Source organism: Pararge aegeria, chromosome 14 (assembly GCF_905163445.1).
Source record: "Pararge aegeria chromosome 14, ilParAegt1.1, whole genome shotgun sequence".
Lineage (NCBI taxonomy): Eukaryota > Metazoa > Arthropoda > Insecta > Lepidoptera > Nymphalidae > Pararge > Pararge aegeria.
In genome coordinates this window covers 18,033,436-18,050,398 of record NC_053193.1, presented here as the reverse complement: position 1 = coordinate 18,050,398, position 16,963 = coordinate 18,033,436, and the positions used below count along the sequence as shown (strand labels likewise).

The window sequence follows — 16,963 nt, the reverse complement described above, 5'->3', positions numbered from 1 at the left end:
ACACTTGCAGGTCGTTCAGCGTTCAGCTGCGGGCACCTGTGCGCAATGCGATTGTCATGCGCTTGCGCACTCTATTTGCAAGCTCTACATTTTTGAGTTGTTTTATTTATTTGGGTATCTACCAATATTTTTTTATATTGTTTTAGTGGCTACGGGACACTAGGTAATGGTTTCTCGAGTTGTAACAATGCGTTTTAGATATTGATTTTTTTTATCGTGATTCTCAAAACCACGCTGATGCGAAGTTACGCCATCGTTCATCTATGACATATTGTGATAGCCAACTCGTATGAATCGTGTACAGTCTCCCTCCTTGCTTGATATCATAGAGGTCTGTACCCGCCAGTGGTTTCCTAATGCCAAGGGTGAGGGTAGTAAGGATAGGTATAATACATTCAACCTAGAATTAAACTAATTTTAGTTATTTGTTGATTGTCTATAGCAATTGTGCCCAATAAAATAAATATTTTATTGGCTTTTATTATATATACGTTTGAGGTACCTAAGGTTTCAAACGTTCTAACGTAGGCCCGTAACATTAGGGCCTCAGTAGGGCATGAACCGTTTGACGTAAGTGTTGAAATAATGATATAATGAACATGATATATTATTGAAGTTGTTATTTAATCCTGGTGTATTTACCGAGTGTTTGAGGTTGAATTATAACCGCAAAGCGAGAGGTGAACCGCATTCCAAAAGCGTCGTATCACAAGATCGCAACTTCACAGCCACTGCTGATTTATTTAGCGATCAAATGCTAACGTTTTCGATCAGATGAAACTACTACTTATATTCTTAAATTATTTAACATCAAAGTTTAAATAAACGACGTCACCTGTTCAGTGAACTGGTTAGATTAATGTGAGATAATTGTATTCATATGCGTGATAATTAAGATTTAATCTTCATAACCATGAGGATAAAGAGGTGCAGTGGGTAGAACTTCGACTTTACTTTCATGGGCGAGTTCGAATCCCAGCTCGCACCTTTAACTTTTCTAAGTTATGTGCGTTTCAAGCAATTAAAATATAACTTGCTTCAAAGATGAAGGAAATCGTGAGGAAACATGCATACCTGAGAGTTCTCCATAATGTTCTTCGAAGGTGTGTGAAGTCCACTACTCCGCACTGAGTCAGTTGTGGTGGACTACGGCAATAACCCCTTCTCATCGTCGGAGGAGACCCGTGCTCTGTAGTGGGCCGGTTATGAGTTGATGTGATGAACCATGAGGAAATCCGTAGATACGTATCAAATTAAGCACTAACTGTTGCCTAGCCTCAAAAAGTTTATCTGAAATCATGTATTTCCTCAGTTAAAAAGTAGTTTACATTCCTTCTTTGATAGCCTTAATCTCTCGGTGATAGTCCCGTCAAAATAAGTACCTAAAGTTAGCCCGGATAAACAGACAGCCATTCTTATTGTGCTCTGCAGAGATTTTAGACTTAGATTAGCCTGATAGAGGTCCCTTTCAATAACATAACATTCCGCCATTTACATTTTACGTCAAGTGCCATTTCTGGTAATAACACAAAATATGTATCTATTTTGTCGATACAACCAGACCTACTTCCTGAAGGAGTCCATGGTGTTGGATCGCCTACATTCCATTGTCCTGGCATCAGAGTTCAGAATGCCAGCAGGCGGCATGCGGCAGGCGTGACCGGCTCGCCCATTGTTTACCGACGACGCACGACCTTAGCATATTGTACCTTCGTTTTAGATGTATGTCTTATTGGTTTAGATTTAAATTCAGGATGGCCCAGAACTATACGTTATTAAATCTAGTCACCACAACGCATTGCGCACTATCTATTTGGTAATCTATTACTTTTTTGTTACCACATGGTACGCGACGTTTCCAAAACGCACCGCAATTATGTACCTATTTAAAACGCCTTTCCAGCCTCGGATTTCCGAGTGGGTATCTTAAAATCCGTAAAGTAAATCTTTAAAGAACTTCCATTATTTATTAATTGAACAAACCGCCTCATTCATAAAACTTGAATTCGTAGTGATTTCTGTAGATAGCGCGACGACAATTTCATGACAATTGTATGATGCCTACTGATCTTAACTCGAGTTAGTTCAACACAAATTTCAGGTGATTTAGAAAACTATTTTAAACAAATTTCTAGTAAAAAGAACTAGAAATAAACTAAGTTGCGTCCAATGTACGAATTAAATGAAATGATTAAATAATTATATGAATTAAATTATCTGTGGTGAAATTATAGTATTTATGGTAAATGTATGATGTTTCCAGCTGAGCCGCATGCCGATGGGCATGGTGGTGCCGGCCGGGCCGCGCTACGCCACACTGCCGCTGCCGCCCTCCGCCTACGCGCCGCAACTCTACTACCCCGCGCCGGAAGCGGTATGTTACTAATGCGCACTGCATCATCTGCCATAAAGAAGTTACCATAAAGCAGTCTTCCTGCTTTATGGTCAAATATCTTGGAATCTTGTGAAGATATTAGAGTAATACTCAGGATAATGGTATTTCGAATAACTACTTATATTAATTATATACAACGTGTCACAGAAATATGAAATAATATTGAAGGATGCATAAGTATATTTAATGAGGAATCCCCCTGTAAAAATATTAAATCAAAAGTAGCATATTTTTCAATACAAACTTTTTCAAAACATTCTAAATGTTTACTTATGACAACCCTATAGAAGATAAAAGATCGACACTGGCATAGTACCTACGCAATGCGACGCGTACCAAATACAAAATTGAGTATCAGAGACAGTACATAATGTACCTGTGAAGTATTATTTCGGTTTACATTTACACGTTGTATATTCTGACACGAAGCTACATAACAAATCTTGATTACTTATCACAAGCAGTTACATGCGGAGTAAGCGGGGGTCAGAACTACTCCATAATCCGTGATAATGTTATAAATGCGAAAGTGTGTGTATGAACTTTTGTAGGCGACCAACCAATACAACGATCTTGACGAGATCTGGCGCAGAAATATCTATTATGTTATCTTCATGTTGGACGTACGCCCCCAGCGCATGCGCCGCCGCCGCTCGCCGCGCGCAGCTCGCACGGAGCGCCAGCGTCGCGGCCGCGCCCGGCGCGACGACTCGCAGCTCACGCGCTCGCTCGAGCGCATCCACCGCAAGCGCCGCTCCGACCGGGAACACCCCACCGTGGACGACTTAAAGCGGACCTACACGGGGTTGGACAGGTACGTGTCTTTGCTGGCGCCTGCCATGATAACTAGTTGAACCTCCCCGACATAACTCACCATACTACCACACTACACGGCTAACATAGGCAGGAGATAAAAATTATATCCCCTGAGGTTTACATGTCCACCGGCCAATGTGCGGGAAACGGGAATAGAAGTTTACCCGTTACCATTTATAATTAGGTACACTTACGTACTTACACACGTATATTATTTGGATATTATTTCCACTTGAACTGTGAGGGAAGATATAATTTGTTCTTTCTGCGTAGAGAAAAATGTCTCCCGGCCATGCTAGCCAGCACATGCTAGTGTAGTGGGAAGTCAAACTATTTCAGACCAGTCACATATTTATAAGGCTAAAATTCGATGGAAAATATTCCGTTATATAACGTTATTCAAAAATATAACAAATTTAATGCATATTATAATCAAATTGCATGATCTTACTTGGCTGGCCTGAAGTTTGAGAAGATGAGACTTTCCCACGAGTAAGTAATACAATTTCAGCGCAGCTACTCATATCGTACTCCTGCTCAGCCAATAAAGATTGCGCGCTTTTGTCTTGTTTTGTCAGTTCAAAAGCGACTTTTTCACCAAACACCAACGAACAATGGCAGCTTCCAGCACCCAAATCCACTGAAGGCAATGTTCACAGGGCGTACGCGGAGCAGTTCATAGCGGTGTGCGACGAGAGCCGCCACGCCGCAGAGGCGCACGACTCGTTAGCCAGCTCCGCCACCGACACCTCACACTCGCAGCACTCCACCTGACCGCCCGCACGCGTCGTCACGCCCTTTGCACTCGTGCGTAGATCACCTCCCATCTAACATGTGCGAAGGAGCTTAGCTGAGAAAAAATTACGCTAATCCGGTCGAGCACAAATCCCTAAACAAACAAGTCTTAAAGAACTGCCATCCTTTCCCAATAAACATGTGTAGATAATGCGCGTGAAGTTGAAGTAATTATAAATTACGTGAGGGAAACTATGTGTACACGTTAGCGTAGCTTAATCTCGATTCATCAGAGCTTAGTTTAAGCTTTTAAAGTAAAGTGCAAAAGTGCACTTTACTACTACCAAAGGGTACATTTTAAACACGTCCCGAATCAAAACAGTCTCGCTCAGCACTTGTGGAAAGCTCCAGGTCACCAAAACGTCATAAAAATATGGCATGTTTAGAGCAGTCAGTTTAGTTGGGATTTGTATACTAACAACCGTATTGGCACCACTGTTTATAAATCTATAAAAATTCAAGTAACTTAGTTTACAAGAATAAAAAGATAAGTTGCAAAAAGCCAGTCTCAAAAACATATAATAATTACAATTTGCAAAATGTTCGTTGCACCGATACCACGAGGTTTCAAGGTTCTAGATTAAACTTCGTTCTTAATTTACGTTACTAAGTTTCGGACAAAATATCTTGGGTACGAAATATAAAACCGCTCTTTTTCTGGTTTCTTGCATGTGTACACTTGGGAAAACATAATACCGTGCGCTCGACCCGCCACGAACCAAAGCAGTCTATCACCCCAGTTAACGGTCATACAAGGAGGCAGCTCATAAAACGATTAATATACTTCGTAATTTTTATGAATGTAAGAAATGTGAATCCTTTTGCAATATATCATAGGATTAAGAAAACCTTCTTTGATCGATTTAATTCATTTAAAAAGAAATAAAATAAGACAAATAACATATCAGGTGTTTTTTACATATCTAATTTATATTATTTAGGTAAAGAATTATTTACGCGATTTATTACATTTAGCTTGATTTTCTTATAATAATATTTTTATTTATATAATATACAGAGTCAAATATTTTGTTATTTGGTAAGGAGCACTAGCTTCGAGTTAAGCTAAGCATCAAAGATTTCAATCGTTAGATATGCGGCGAGCATTAATTTCACATAGTCAGAATATATCCATGCAATAAGTGTTTTTACTTACTAGTGGTAAATTAGTTACTTATATATTAAATAAACGACGGACGGCTTTAAGACGAGCTGTTAGAAAGGATCTTATCAATTGTTATAAAATGTTGAACCGCACAGAAAGCCAGAGATTCCTTTACATGAAATGGTGAGAGGTAAACCGCACTAAGCTGCAGCATAAAGCGTCGCTTATTTTTACCGTAGTGTAATTCGACGTTTAAAATAAAAACAGCGACGTCAGTATCAGATATAAAAATGACATACATGTTCTTGTTCATTAACCCAAAGAAGAAGAAGTTCGGTGCCAGAGTGTATCTATCATTGAAATCTTTGTTAAGGATTTAATACAGTAATGTCCAGGTGGACATTGTAATATGTTAATTTAGGCCACTTTTGACCTTTCAAATATTATATAGTAAAGTTCTACGACTAAACTTTGTTTCGGTATGTCATTATCAATTATTTAACACTTTCTAAATGATACACTTAAGTGGCAGCGGGCAAAGATTTATTTGAACTTAAAAATTGAAATGCAAGATAGCATAATTTGAATTTTCAAACAAACTAGGAACATTGTAACGTAAGTGGATACACTAAACATAAATATCTGTAAGAAAAGTCAAAAGTAGCGTAATGGTTTATTATTATATAATACTCATTGTTTTGTTAACATAATATAGTTAAAATAAATAATGAACCAAACTAAATGCGTTAGCTTTATATAGGTAGTTGTAAATATTTACTAACTCACTTCACTGTACTAACTCCAGCACTCTAAAAATAATAAAGTAAGTTTTGAATGAGTAATATCCTTTGTATATAACAATAACTATCCTATTAGCAAGTCATTCGAACAATATCATCATAATTATAATCTCAAACAATCAACATCCACTGAAACGTCTCTGAAGTTATTAAAGCTTTAAATCGATTATAAACAGGACAAACAACAGTTTCATGTAAATATCACAAAAAAAACAATTAAACATTTCCTTAAATCAATTTCTAGCAAATTCGTTCCCTTGCCACTTCGAATTACTTTCAATAGATATCGTTCTTCGAGTTGTACATAGTTTACCGGGTCATCTTTATTTAAAAAAATAAACAAAATACTTTATTATGAGGCTCGAGAAAAAAAAAGGTTTTATAATATTTATTTATCTTAGTTTTCGAAAGAATAATTTATACATTTGCTTCCAAGGTACGGAGCCTCGGTGCGCAAGTCAGACTCGCGCTTGGCCGTTTTTTAAACTTAACGAATGGACACATTATTAACACTCACTTTACTAATTAAAAATTGTAAACTTGTTTTGTATCGTCAAATATCTGTGTTATACGATTCGTTTTAAGTTCTTAGTACTTATTTAGATATCTAGTTATACGCTTTAGACCTAACAACATTTTATTGTAGGCTACTTCGACACGGACCACCGTATAAAAACCTGTTTCCTAAATTTAGCAGGCATCACAGAGACGATTCTGGACGCGTCATAACATTACAGCTATAAATTAAGTTCATGATTACAGCGCTGCCTTCAAAGAAAATCCAGAAGTAATACGCAAGAAATACAAAAAACATTTAAATCAGACCATCCGTTCGAACCACAAGCCTCTGTAAATGTGACGCGTATATATACTAAACCTATTACAAGTCTTTCATATTATTTAATCTCAAATAAGGTCCGTGTTAAAGTAGCACCATCTTTATTTATATACTTAGGTCTGGCTTTTCAATGGTTGATAACATTTCTGAGAAATAAATTTGATAGATTGCCTTCAGTCAAATAACAGATTTGCTCCTCAAAAGATTTTATCAGGCGATTGAAACGTCGGCCCTAATCGAACTTCCAAAATTAATAAACAATTTAAATCGAAATTCTGAAAAATCAGATATCAGAAAAAATAGAATCTACTACCTTCATTCTGTGATCTAAAGTTTTTGGATTGGATTGATCTTATTAATTATGGGCATTAGTCGTTATCTTGTATATTTGAATTCAAAGTCCGATGTACCTAACCGGTGCCAAATTCCCGTCGCGCGGAAACTATTTGATTGGTATGTAAATAAAATAACACATCTAAATTTGCTCAATTAATATATAAACTAATTAATTATGTAAAATATTTCTTAGTAGTGATGCCCAGTAAGATCGACTTGACTGAAAAAAAAGCTTCTATTGAAGTCTTAATGCAAGGCTTCTACCATGTAGTACTTATCAAAGCAATATCATAGAATTTGTGTCTGCAACGATAAGAAAATAGAATGAGAATCACTCTTCAAAACATCTCCACTGCAGAACATAGAGTATAGCCCAATTTGTTTAGTTTGGGATATTTATTAATAGATATTAAGTATTATGTGGGCATTTTACGACCGCAAGATACAAAACCTATTTTGGGCATCATATAGTAACTATAATAATTCTTGTTACCAACACCTACTTGTATAGTTAGAGAGTACATTTATTTCTATTTCTGTCTTGCGTAAAGGTGGGTAGGTTATATTTTTAGGTGTATAATTTGAGATTATTATTTTTTGTATTTTAGCTTTAAGCACTAGAAGAATAATGTAAATAAAATAATTATTAAAATTTAGTTAAGTATTGTGTATGTGTATATTCCGCTATACGATATATTATGTATATTAAGATTTTTGTATGAACGTCGCATCTCAATTCAACTTTCCCTTTCATAAACATGGTCTAGACTGTGCAATTAAAACTGAGAACGTATCATAGTTTGTTTTATTCGTTGCAAAGTAGTTATTTACTAATTATACATGATATAGATGATCGATACTATTCCATGTAATAATGTATTGCTTATGAAGTGAATAAATTTGAGTTTTTTTTATAAAATGTTTGTTTCAATCACTTTATATAAATTAAAATAAAACGCCTACTGTATAAAACATATCTGTTTGCTATATTTCCTCCATAAGATTTGTTTATTTTTATGGGGGCACAATGGAAGCTTAAGAATTTTATGTGGAAAACCGTCACCTATGAACAGAAGAACACTCCGCAGGGCATGAAAGGAACCTGTCCTTATAAAGGCCCTGCCCATCAACCTGAGACCAGACCCCAACATAGCAATGCTGTTTGGTGGCCGAAATAAGCAAAGCCTTCTACTCTACTTTTGTCTGGTGGGAGGCTTTGGCCGTGGCTAGTTACCACCCTAGCGACAAAGGGATTTAGTTTACCGGTGCGATGTCGCGTAGAAACCGATTAGGGTTATGACTACCATACTCCCTAACAGGTTAGCCCGCTACCCTTACCACCACTAAATATATAAATAACCTATTCATATATAAGTACTATTGGGATTAGCTTAGAGTATCTATGTTGTATTCTACAAAGTAATTTATTTTCATACTTGAAATCATTATGACCCACTCAATAAATTGGTGTAATAAGATGCAGAAATAAGATACACACAGCATACAGAGGTAAAAAGATACGAAACATAAGAGGTAAATATTCAAGTTTTTATTTCTAAACAGCGAAGTTTTGTTTTTGACAGAATTCACCTGTAGTAAATGGCATGCTTTATAACCACTCACCTCTATTATTAACACACTGGACTGTCTGTACCTACACAGATTACAGTTAAAATTCCATACCCAATAAAAAAATCATCAGCTCAAATTATGTCAAATGATATATCAATTCAATTAATTGCGATTGTTTTATGTAGCAGAAAGACATATTTGAGTTCTTAATTTAATCAACTGTTGATAAAAACAAAGTGTCAGTAGCCTGTCCAGTGGTACCATCAGATGCCAGCGAGTGGTAACAACGGCGAGTGTTCAGAACTCGTTGTCGCTGAGCGCGGAGGCGGTGCCCGGGTGCGCGCTGGCGAGGCGCAGCTCGCTCTCGGAGGACGAGCCCAGCGAGCCCTCCGAGCCCTCCGAGCCCTCGGCCTTTGCCACTGCGGACAGATAACGCTCTCTGTAGGTTATGTTCCAGGAGACAGCTCAAACAAAGTTCCAAAGTTTATGTAAAACGTTAGCTTATAGAATAATCCTGTTATAATATTAAGTATTACGTGTATGATAAATATGGATATGAATTGCTCTTACTTCATAGCTCACCTTTAACTAGACTTCGAGATGGTGATAACAAAAAGAAAACCAGGCAAGTTTTTTGTGGGCTCTTAGACCAGGGCGCGTTTGGCACCCTCCTAGCTTTAGTTTTAAGTTAACGAATGCAGTTATCACCATCACTAACAGTAGTGTAACATGTTAAATGTATGAACGCTTCATAAGTGGGATTACATTAATAAAACATTTTTGAATTTGACTATTACTATTCCCTGAGCTATAAGGCGTTCCGGTATAATGTCGTGTAGAAACCGATTAAGAGCATCGGTTAAATATGACTATCATACATCCTAGCAGGTTGGCCCGCTGCCTAAGACTGCATCATCTCTTACCACCACAGGGCAGTTCCACCTCGGCATAATGGTTAATCCGAATTATAGTGTAATAAAAAAAATGTCTTTATGAGCTCGTCCCTGAGAAAAAGGCTACAGAAGCGTCCCGTGTCAGCCAACGTGTTTCCTTCGTTCTGGCGTCAGGTGTACATGGAAACATTCACAAGCACTGACTACTTATTACCCGTGGACTGCTGTAATTATTTTCTTTATTCCATTACTAGTTAGCTTAGACTGGCTGCTTTGCCCCGACCGATTATTATCTACCGTGTATAAGATCTGCGTAGTCGTCAGGTGCGGCCAGCGTGCGAGTAGCCGGGCGCGGCCGTGACCACCGGCCAGCGCCGTCGCCACCACCAGCGCCTATAAAAACACACTTAAATGTTGCATTCATAACTGTATAACATATCAACTGTATTACATTTAACCAATCATGTTTACTACACGATCAATGAATTCCGTAACCACAAGGCTGCTTGGAAGCAGGCCACTCCGCTCTTAACTATCTCAAAACAGAAAAATATTAAAGATTGTTGAACTATAAAATGATGTTGGAAAAGAGCAATTTGCTGAGTTTCTTGCCGGCTCTTCTCAGTGGAATCTGCTCCGAACCGGTGGTAGAGTCACTACAAACAGACCGACTTGACGTTTCAAAAGTGCTTATAAACTAGGCCCACTTGAAATAAATGAATTTGAAAGTTTGTTTGTTTGTTTGTTTTTTTTTTAATAATTAAGTCTGTAATTCCATATGAAAACCCGAATGCTTATTTCTGCCGTCAAGCAGTATGGGAGTTTATCTTTATATTATAAGTATTTTTTGTATTTTATTCATAAAAATATTCATCAGTCATCTTAGTACCCATAACACAAGCTACGCTTACTTTGGGGCTAGATATTGTCGTAGAATATTTATTTACTTTATTTTTGTTTTACTGGTCCCATTTACTGTTAGGCTTTCTACGTTCATACTGTTTCTATGATTTAGTGACGCGGGTATTTAAATTTTGATTCAATTATTTTAAGCGGATGTAAAAATCCTACTTGGAAAAAGGTTTATTCGTTCAAGTCAAGAAACTCACCGCCATAGAGCTGCGTGTCGGTCAGGTCGCTGTCGGAGCTGTCGTCAAGGTCTCGCAGCTCGTCGCGAGCCTGCATGGCGCCGAAAGCGTGCCGCGCGTCTGGGCCCACTCCTGGCGAACATGTGAGAGTAAAAGAAGCGATCTAGACATGTGACCTTACGGAAATCGACCTCTGCCATCAAACCAACAAATTGGGTGAGCTAGAAACCTTTGGTTACACAGCTATAAAGATAATTGACGTTACGTTATGCATAGAGGTTATAGGCCGGCTACCTAAACCCAAAATAATGCCTGGTTCCCATCATCCAATTGCTGTTTATGTCTTTACTAATATTAGTAAAGACATAAACAGCAATTATGTTATAACCTCTAAAGAACGTATCACAAATAATACACAAGATACTTTTTATCCATCATACACAGTGTTTTTAAATTATAAATGTGAAAGAAGCGGTGATAACGTATTGAGTAGGAGCTCGACTGCACTTTCGGGGGGCCGAGTTCGAATCCCAGAACGCACCTCTAACTTTTATAAGTGATGTGCGATTTAAGTAATTAAAATCACTTGCTTCAACCGTGAAGGAAAACATCGTAAGGAATCCTGCATTTCTGAGAGTTCTACATAATGTTCTCAAAGGTGCGTGAAGTCCACCTAAAACTAGGCCAGCGTGGTGGACTACTTCCTTAACCCCTTCTCACTGTGGGGGGCGACCCATGCTTTGTAGTGGGCCGGTAAAGGGATAATGATTATATTACCTAAACAACATCAGAGAACTAGGTATACAGATACAAATGAATAAGTGCACGGACAGATCTGTTATGTAGAGAAGGGTCGGACGTTCGTTCTAGAAAAAGTTTATTAGAAGTTACCTGCAGTTTTTATACGCAGTCTGGTCTTGGGTCGCGTGGCAGGTCGTGGCTGCTTCACAGATTCCTTACCCTCGTCACTCGAATCCGCTTCATCTGGCAATACAAAATAGATAGCGTTAAGATAGTCAAAGTTTCCGAAAATATGATGCAACTTCAGTTCGATTGGAATTGGTTACGTAAACTCGCCTACCCGTATCCACATCTATCACTCTTGTGAAAGAGACCTAAACGTTAGGACGTTTGTTAGTTGGATAATGACAAAAGCAATATTCTGCCGTGGCAATGAAAATGGCGACTTTTGGCAATCGGCTAAAACAGAGTTTCAGAATTGTCCTGAATCTGTAAAAGGAGCCTCTTGTTCTTTTAAGTTTTCAGTTTCCGAAAAAGAACTAGTTTCATGAAAAATCAGATGAACTCTGTGCTTTAGAATATATTGTGAAATGATACATATTTAGCGCGGCTGTATTTTGATTTGCATTGCAGTAAGGGATCGCTTAGACCTTAAGTTTGTATCTGAACGAATCGGTTAAGGATAAGGAAAAAACGCTGGTGTATAGTAGGAAGGTTAATGCAAAAATGGTTGTGCATACCAGAATCGCTTATCTTTCCTAACACATCTTCAGCTTCGTATTTGTGGATGAGTTGCATGATGGCCGCTTGCTGCTCTTCTGCTGCCTGGAGTCAAAAAGAAACAAACTAGTCTTATCTAGACTTATCTAGGTCCAAATCGTTGTCGTCATTTCAACCAATTCGTACTGCTCGACATAGGTATTTTATAGATTCCCACTATACATGGTCTTATGCCACTTGTACAGCAACTCTTTATTATGCTTGCTCTTTGTACTTTGCCAACGTCGTTGCGGACAACCAATACTGCGTTAATCGATGCAGTTATTGCAGCATTTTGAGTCCCCAATACGTCTATATGGTATTTCAAGCCATATAATCCTAGAGATAATGCCGCAACCATTGCCACTACAGCTTCACAATTCAATCACGCCCAAAAGCGAGCTCACTAACTTTGTTTCTCTCTGCGGATATTCGTTTTTCTGATTTGACCACGCTGAAATACGTTAAGAAATGTTCATTCACTAAACATCTGACTGCCTTTCTTATCAAGCCTAAAGTTATCCAACTTTACGTGGAGAAAAACAAAGTTAGTGAGATCGCTTTTGGGCGAAAAGTAACGCCTGCTTCTATCCGAAGAAGGCGGAATTCCTTGATATATTAAGTGACTTAACAATTACTCATTGTAAATCCAACATCTCCTGAATGTGCTTCGGTGTCGGAGCGAAACGTGCGAACGAAGTTCTGTTAAGTGTAAAGTAAACAATTTAAGAAAATATAAATTACACGCGGAGCGTAGTTTTCATAAAACCCAGAGTGGGCAAACACGTTTGTTGCGGATACTGTTTAATTCGTTAATTAAATCTCTTTTGGGGAATCTTGAAGTGTAGAGTCAAGGCATAGGCATACCTCTGCCTGGGCAGTCTCCAGTAGACTGAGTTGATGCTTCAGCGCCTCGACGCAGCGGTACCGCAGCACGTACTGGTCCCAGAGCTCTTCGATCTCGGTCTCTAAAGCCGTGAGTTCGCCTTGGTACGCCGGCCTAAGTAAACATAGAGCACACTAACGGTTAAGTCTAAATGAAGAAAACAAGAAAAATAGAGCCAGCAAAAGAGAGAGCGTGAGGGTGTTTGTGTTTTATACCTTATATTACCAAACAACCTCAACATTCAAACACTGGGCTCGTACTGAGAATTTATTTAAAGGAAAATCTTGAAAGGATTTATTAAAAATACTGTAGTGGTCCCCTCCATTTTTCCGCGGGTTTTATACTAGGAGACTAAGGAGATTAAACAGAGAACGAGAATCAGAGTCCTCTATGTTACTACTACCATCTCCTGCGATCACGATACCGACTGCCCAGCGTTGTGTTTATGGACAAACTCGCCCTTTCACGGGATCTGTCTTGGGAGCGGCCTTTAGTCCAGCATGCTTTTGAGGGAGACTGCCCTTAATTATGCTTTCTTGGGGCACCCTTTAATTGGTCGAACGATAGAGGGAACGTGAACGTGGAAGGCTGAGGATCAGATGTACTGGAATGATAGAAATCTTACTAACAGAAAAGTTTGTGAGCTAACAACATTCCGCGGGTAGTAGGCAGACTTGCGCGGGGCGTTTTTACTGTTTTTGGATACACTGCACTTCATGATATAATGACTGAATGAGGGTTCTGTTTGTTCATGTGCAATGCTTGTGCGACATGTGGCGCTGCGCTCACTTGATCTTCTGCACAGTGTGTAGACGCTTCTCCGCTCGCTGTAGCTCGGCGCGGCGGCGCTCCAGCTTGGCGTCCAGCGCCGCCTCGCTGGCCGCCACGCTGGCGATCTGCTCGCGCACCGCGCCCACGCGCGCCGCCAGCGCCGCCGCCGCGCGCGCCAGCGCCGCCTCCAGCGACGCCATGTCCAGCGGCCGCGACAGCGCCTTGTCGCGATGCTCCTGGGAATAGGACAGACTTCAAACCCACCCTGCTGCGAGGATGTATATGTAGCAGAGCTTTTTGTGACAGTTTAGCTCTGTAGAAGTACTAAGGGAATTACTAAGACAATACAGCAGGGTTAGCACAGGCAGGAGACAAAAATTATATGCCCCGGTAGGGGATATAATTAACGTGTCCACCTGCTAAAGCACGGGATATATATATATATTTGGCTATTATTTCTACTTGTGCGCCAGTGCTCTGAGAGTTGACAAAACTGTGGGAGAAGATAATTTTGTATCCTATCCCCGGGAAGATAATTGTCTCCTTTCCATGCTAGCCGTGCTGAAGCAATTTATGGGTAAGGACCTTCGTAACTCCAAATCCGCAACATTAGATAATTTTCTTTAATTAATACCAGCTAAGGGCTAGTTTGACTTGCTCGCAAGGCGTTCCGTACCATAAAAGAAATACTAAATAGTTTTATCATTAGGAACGAATATCTTGAATAAAACCTAAATCAACACGTTTCTTGCATGCGAAGCGGTGATAGGCTAGTGGGTAGGACTTCAACTTTACTTTCAGTAGCAGAGTTTGAATCCCAGCTGGCACCTCTTACTCTTCAAAGTTATGTGCGTTTTAACCTGCGGGTGTGTGTAAAAGGTGTGTGTCTCAACGGAGCTTTAACACCTTCGCATTGTGGAGGGAGACCCGTGCCTGATTGTGGGCTGGTAATGAGTTTATATGATGATAACATGGGATTTGTGCCATTGATTGAAAATTTCACTACTCTACCGTACTACAACATGCAAAAAATTTATATTCATTTTTCGTTTTACCTTATTCTCCGGTTCTTTGGCCAGAAGATCGTATAAAAACGCCCCTTGCGCTGTTATATCAGTCGCCAGCGCTCGGGCTTGCTTGATCTCACTTACCTGTTGAATACGAAATATATAATATAAAAAAATAATTAGATATAAGCTAACAGTTTCATATATTTGAAATGGTACTTTGAAAGAAATTACTAACATGGCGAACGTAGGTGCAAAATACCCTAGGTTTAATCAGTTCAAAAATGAAAGACATTAATTCTATCCAATTGCGTAACTCTTTAAATATTTAAGTTTGTTTGGTAAAAAGGCAAGGTATTATAAATTATTAGGCTTATGCCCGTTTTTATTTAAGTCGTTCCTAGAGAAAAACGATATCCGTATATTTGACGTACCTATCTATTTAACCGAGTATGCTGCAGAGTTAAGAATCTTCGATAAATTATTTACTTTTGGGTATTATTGAAGTCTAGCATCTAACGTTAATCTTAGAAAGATTCTCAAGAGTGTTACAATGGTTTTTACTTGTTTTTTCGTACTTTTACGCACGTACGTACGAACGTACTTTAATATTCGGTAATGTAAATTTAATACACTTCGTATTTGGCCGTTAGGCTCAATTATTAAACTTAAACCAGTGTAAAACTATAGCAACACCTTTGCTTACAACGTCAAGATTAGTGTCACGTCGTTTCGTTTAATGTTAAAAATCAGCATACAATACTATCCTACTAAGCTAGTATATTATCAATACTATGATAATATATTATTAATGATGGTAACAATAAATCATTCTGTAATCATAAGATATAAGTATAAAATGACGGACAACTCACTCGGTTACTGACGTCGTACACCAATGGATTAGAGTCAGAGAGTTGGTCGTCCTGGTTCGGTGCGTCCAGCGCCGCCCGCAGGAGACTCGCCACTTTGAGTAGTTCGCGGACCGCCCACCCGTCTGCGCCGTACAGCTTCTTGCCGTTGAGCTTCAGATTAGCTCGCGAGTGCTATGGAAAAATAATGTGTGGTTATTAACTAACCACTTATTTAAATACCGAATTGAGACCACTATTTATGGCACCAAAAAATGGTCAATAAAGGTAGCGCGACTCGGGCGACTCAGGCTATCTAGGCTCAGAGTATCTTGGAAAAAAGCAGGCAGTACCAACCTTGTGGAATTCCACGATATAAAATGAATATTAGATAAGCTTAATTTGCTATAGGTATTCTCCGCGAAGCAGGAGAATCTGTACGGTGTAGTTTTTAATTACTTCAATCTTTATACACCACACCAAATATATCTTAAGCGATGTACTCTCTAGGCACGTTTCGCTCCGACACCGGAGTATCCTCGGATGAGGTTGAACTGACTTATTACAATGTAAAGATTGTCCCGCTTTTCTCGGAGTATCCATTAATTTTAATTAATAAAAAAAATACTGCTTTAAGCTACTTTAAGGTTCTACTCACAAAAAGTTCAGTAGCGTGCGTGACCATGGCCACTCGTTGCTCCACGGAGTGTTTCCCGCCCGCCAACTCGGCGTCGGGCTCCACCCTGGCCGCCAGCCAGCGTAGGCACGCTTCCACCAGCTCCCAGTTTGGGTTACGGAAGCTTTCCAGGGATATCGGGTGAGGGTAGCCTAGAGCACGCATCGCTTCACTGAAATCTAGAACGAAACGTTATTATTAATTCAGTAAGTGAATCCACCGATCCCCACTTGCGTGGTGGACTACGGCCTAAACCCAAGTCATCCTGAGAAGAGACCCATACCCTGTAGTGGCCCGGTTATGGGTTGATAACAGTGATGATAAACAGGGTAACAACCCTTTTAAGAGCACTCAGGATTAGGAATATAAAAGGTATAGTACCTAATAGTATACAACTTCCTACAATTGCCGCTCTGTGACCATCGACATGAGCAGTAGGTGTTAAGCCAAATATCCCTGTAATTACACCGGCAGCTTCGCCCTTCCGACCGGAACACAGCTACAGCAAAAAGCTCAACTGCCGGCATCATCCTCTTTCTTCTATGAGAAAGGACCACCGTAGCGAGCATTAAAACTAGTAATTTTGGATAACTAGTGCAATAGTGTACTTACTCCTTAGATCTCTGTATGACAT

At 39.2% G+C, this 16,963-nt stretch overlaps 2 protein-coding genes across 2 annotated transcripts in view; one reads left to right on the top strand and one right to left on the bottom strand.

Moving 5' to 3' along the window:
* LOC120629581 overlaps window positions 1-4,046 on the top strand; it is a 64,820-nt gene extending 60,774 nt beyond the window's left edge. The window contains exons 5-7 of the mRNA XM_039898552.1: window positions 2,264-2,374; window positions 3,031-3,209; window positions 3,871-4,046. Of these exons, the coding sequence (XP_039754486.1) occupies window positions 2,264-2,374; window positions 3,031-3,209; window positions 3,871-3,985 (405 nt within the window). The 3' untranslated portion in view covers window positions 3,986-4,046. The remainder of the gene's footprint in view (window positions 1-2,263; window positions 2,375-3,030; window positions 3,210-3,870) is intronic.
* Window positions 4,047-8,829: 4,783 nt separating this feature from the next.
* On the bottom strand, window positions 8,830-16,963 carry LOC120629471 (clusterin-associated protein 1). The gene is made up of 11 exons (XM_039898412.1): window positions 16,942-16,963; window positions 16,312-16,508; window positions 15,678-15,848; window positions 14,851-14,946; window positions 13,814-14,031; window positions 13,006-13,138; window positions 12,120-12,204; window positions 11,530-11,622; window positions 10,660-10,770; window positions 9,848-9,943; window positions 8,830-9,076 (listed from the first exon to the last, which is right to left on the bottom strand). Exons 1-11 carry the CDS (start codon window positions 16,961-16,963, stop codon window positions 8,955-8,957), a joined length of 1,344 nt encoding a protein of 447 aa, XP_039754346.1. The 3' UTR covers window positions 8,830-8,954.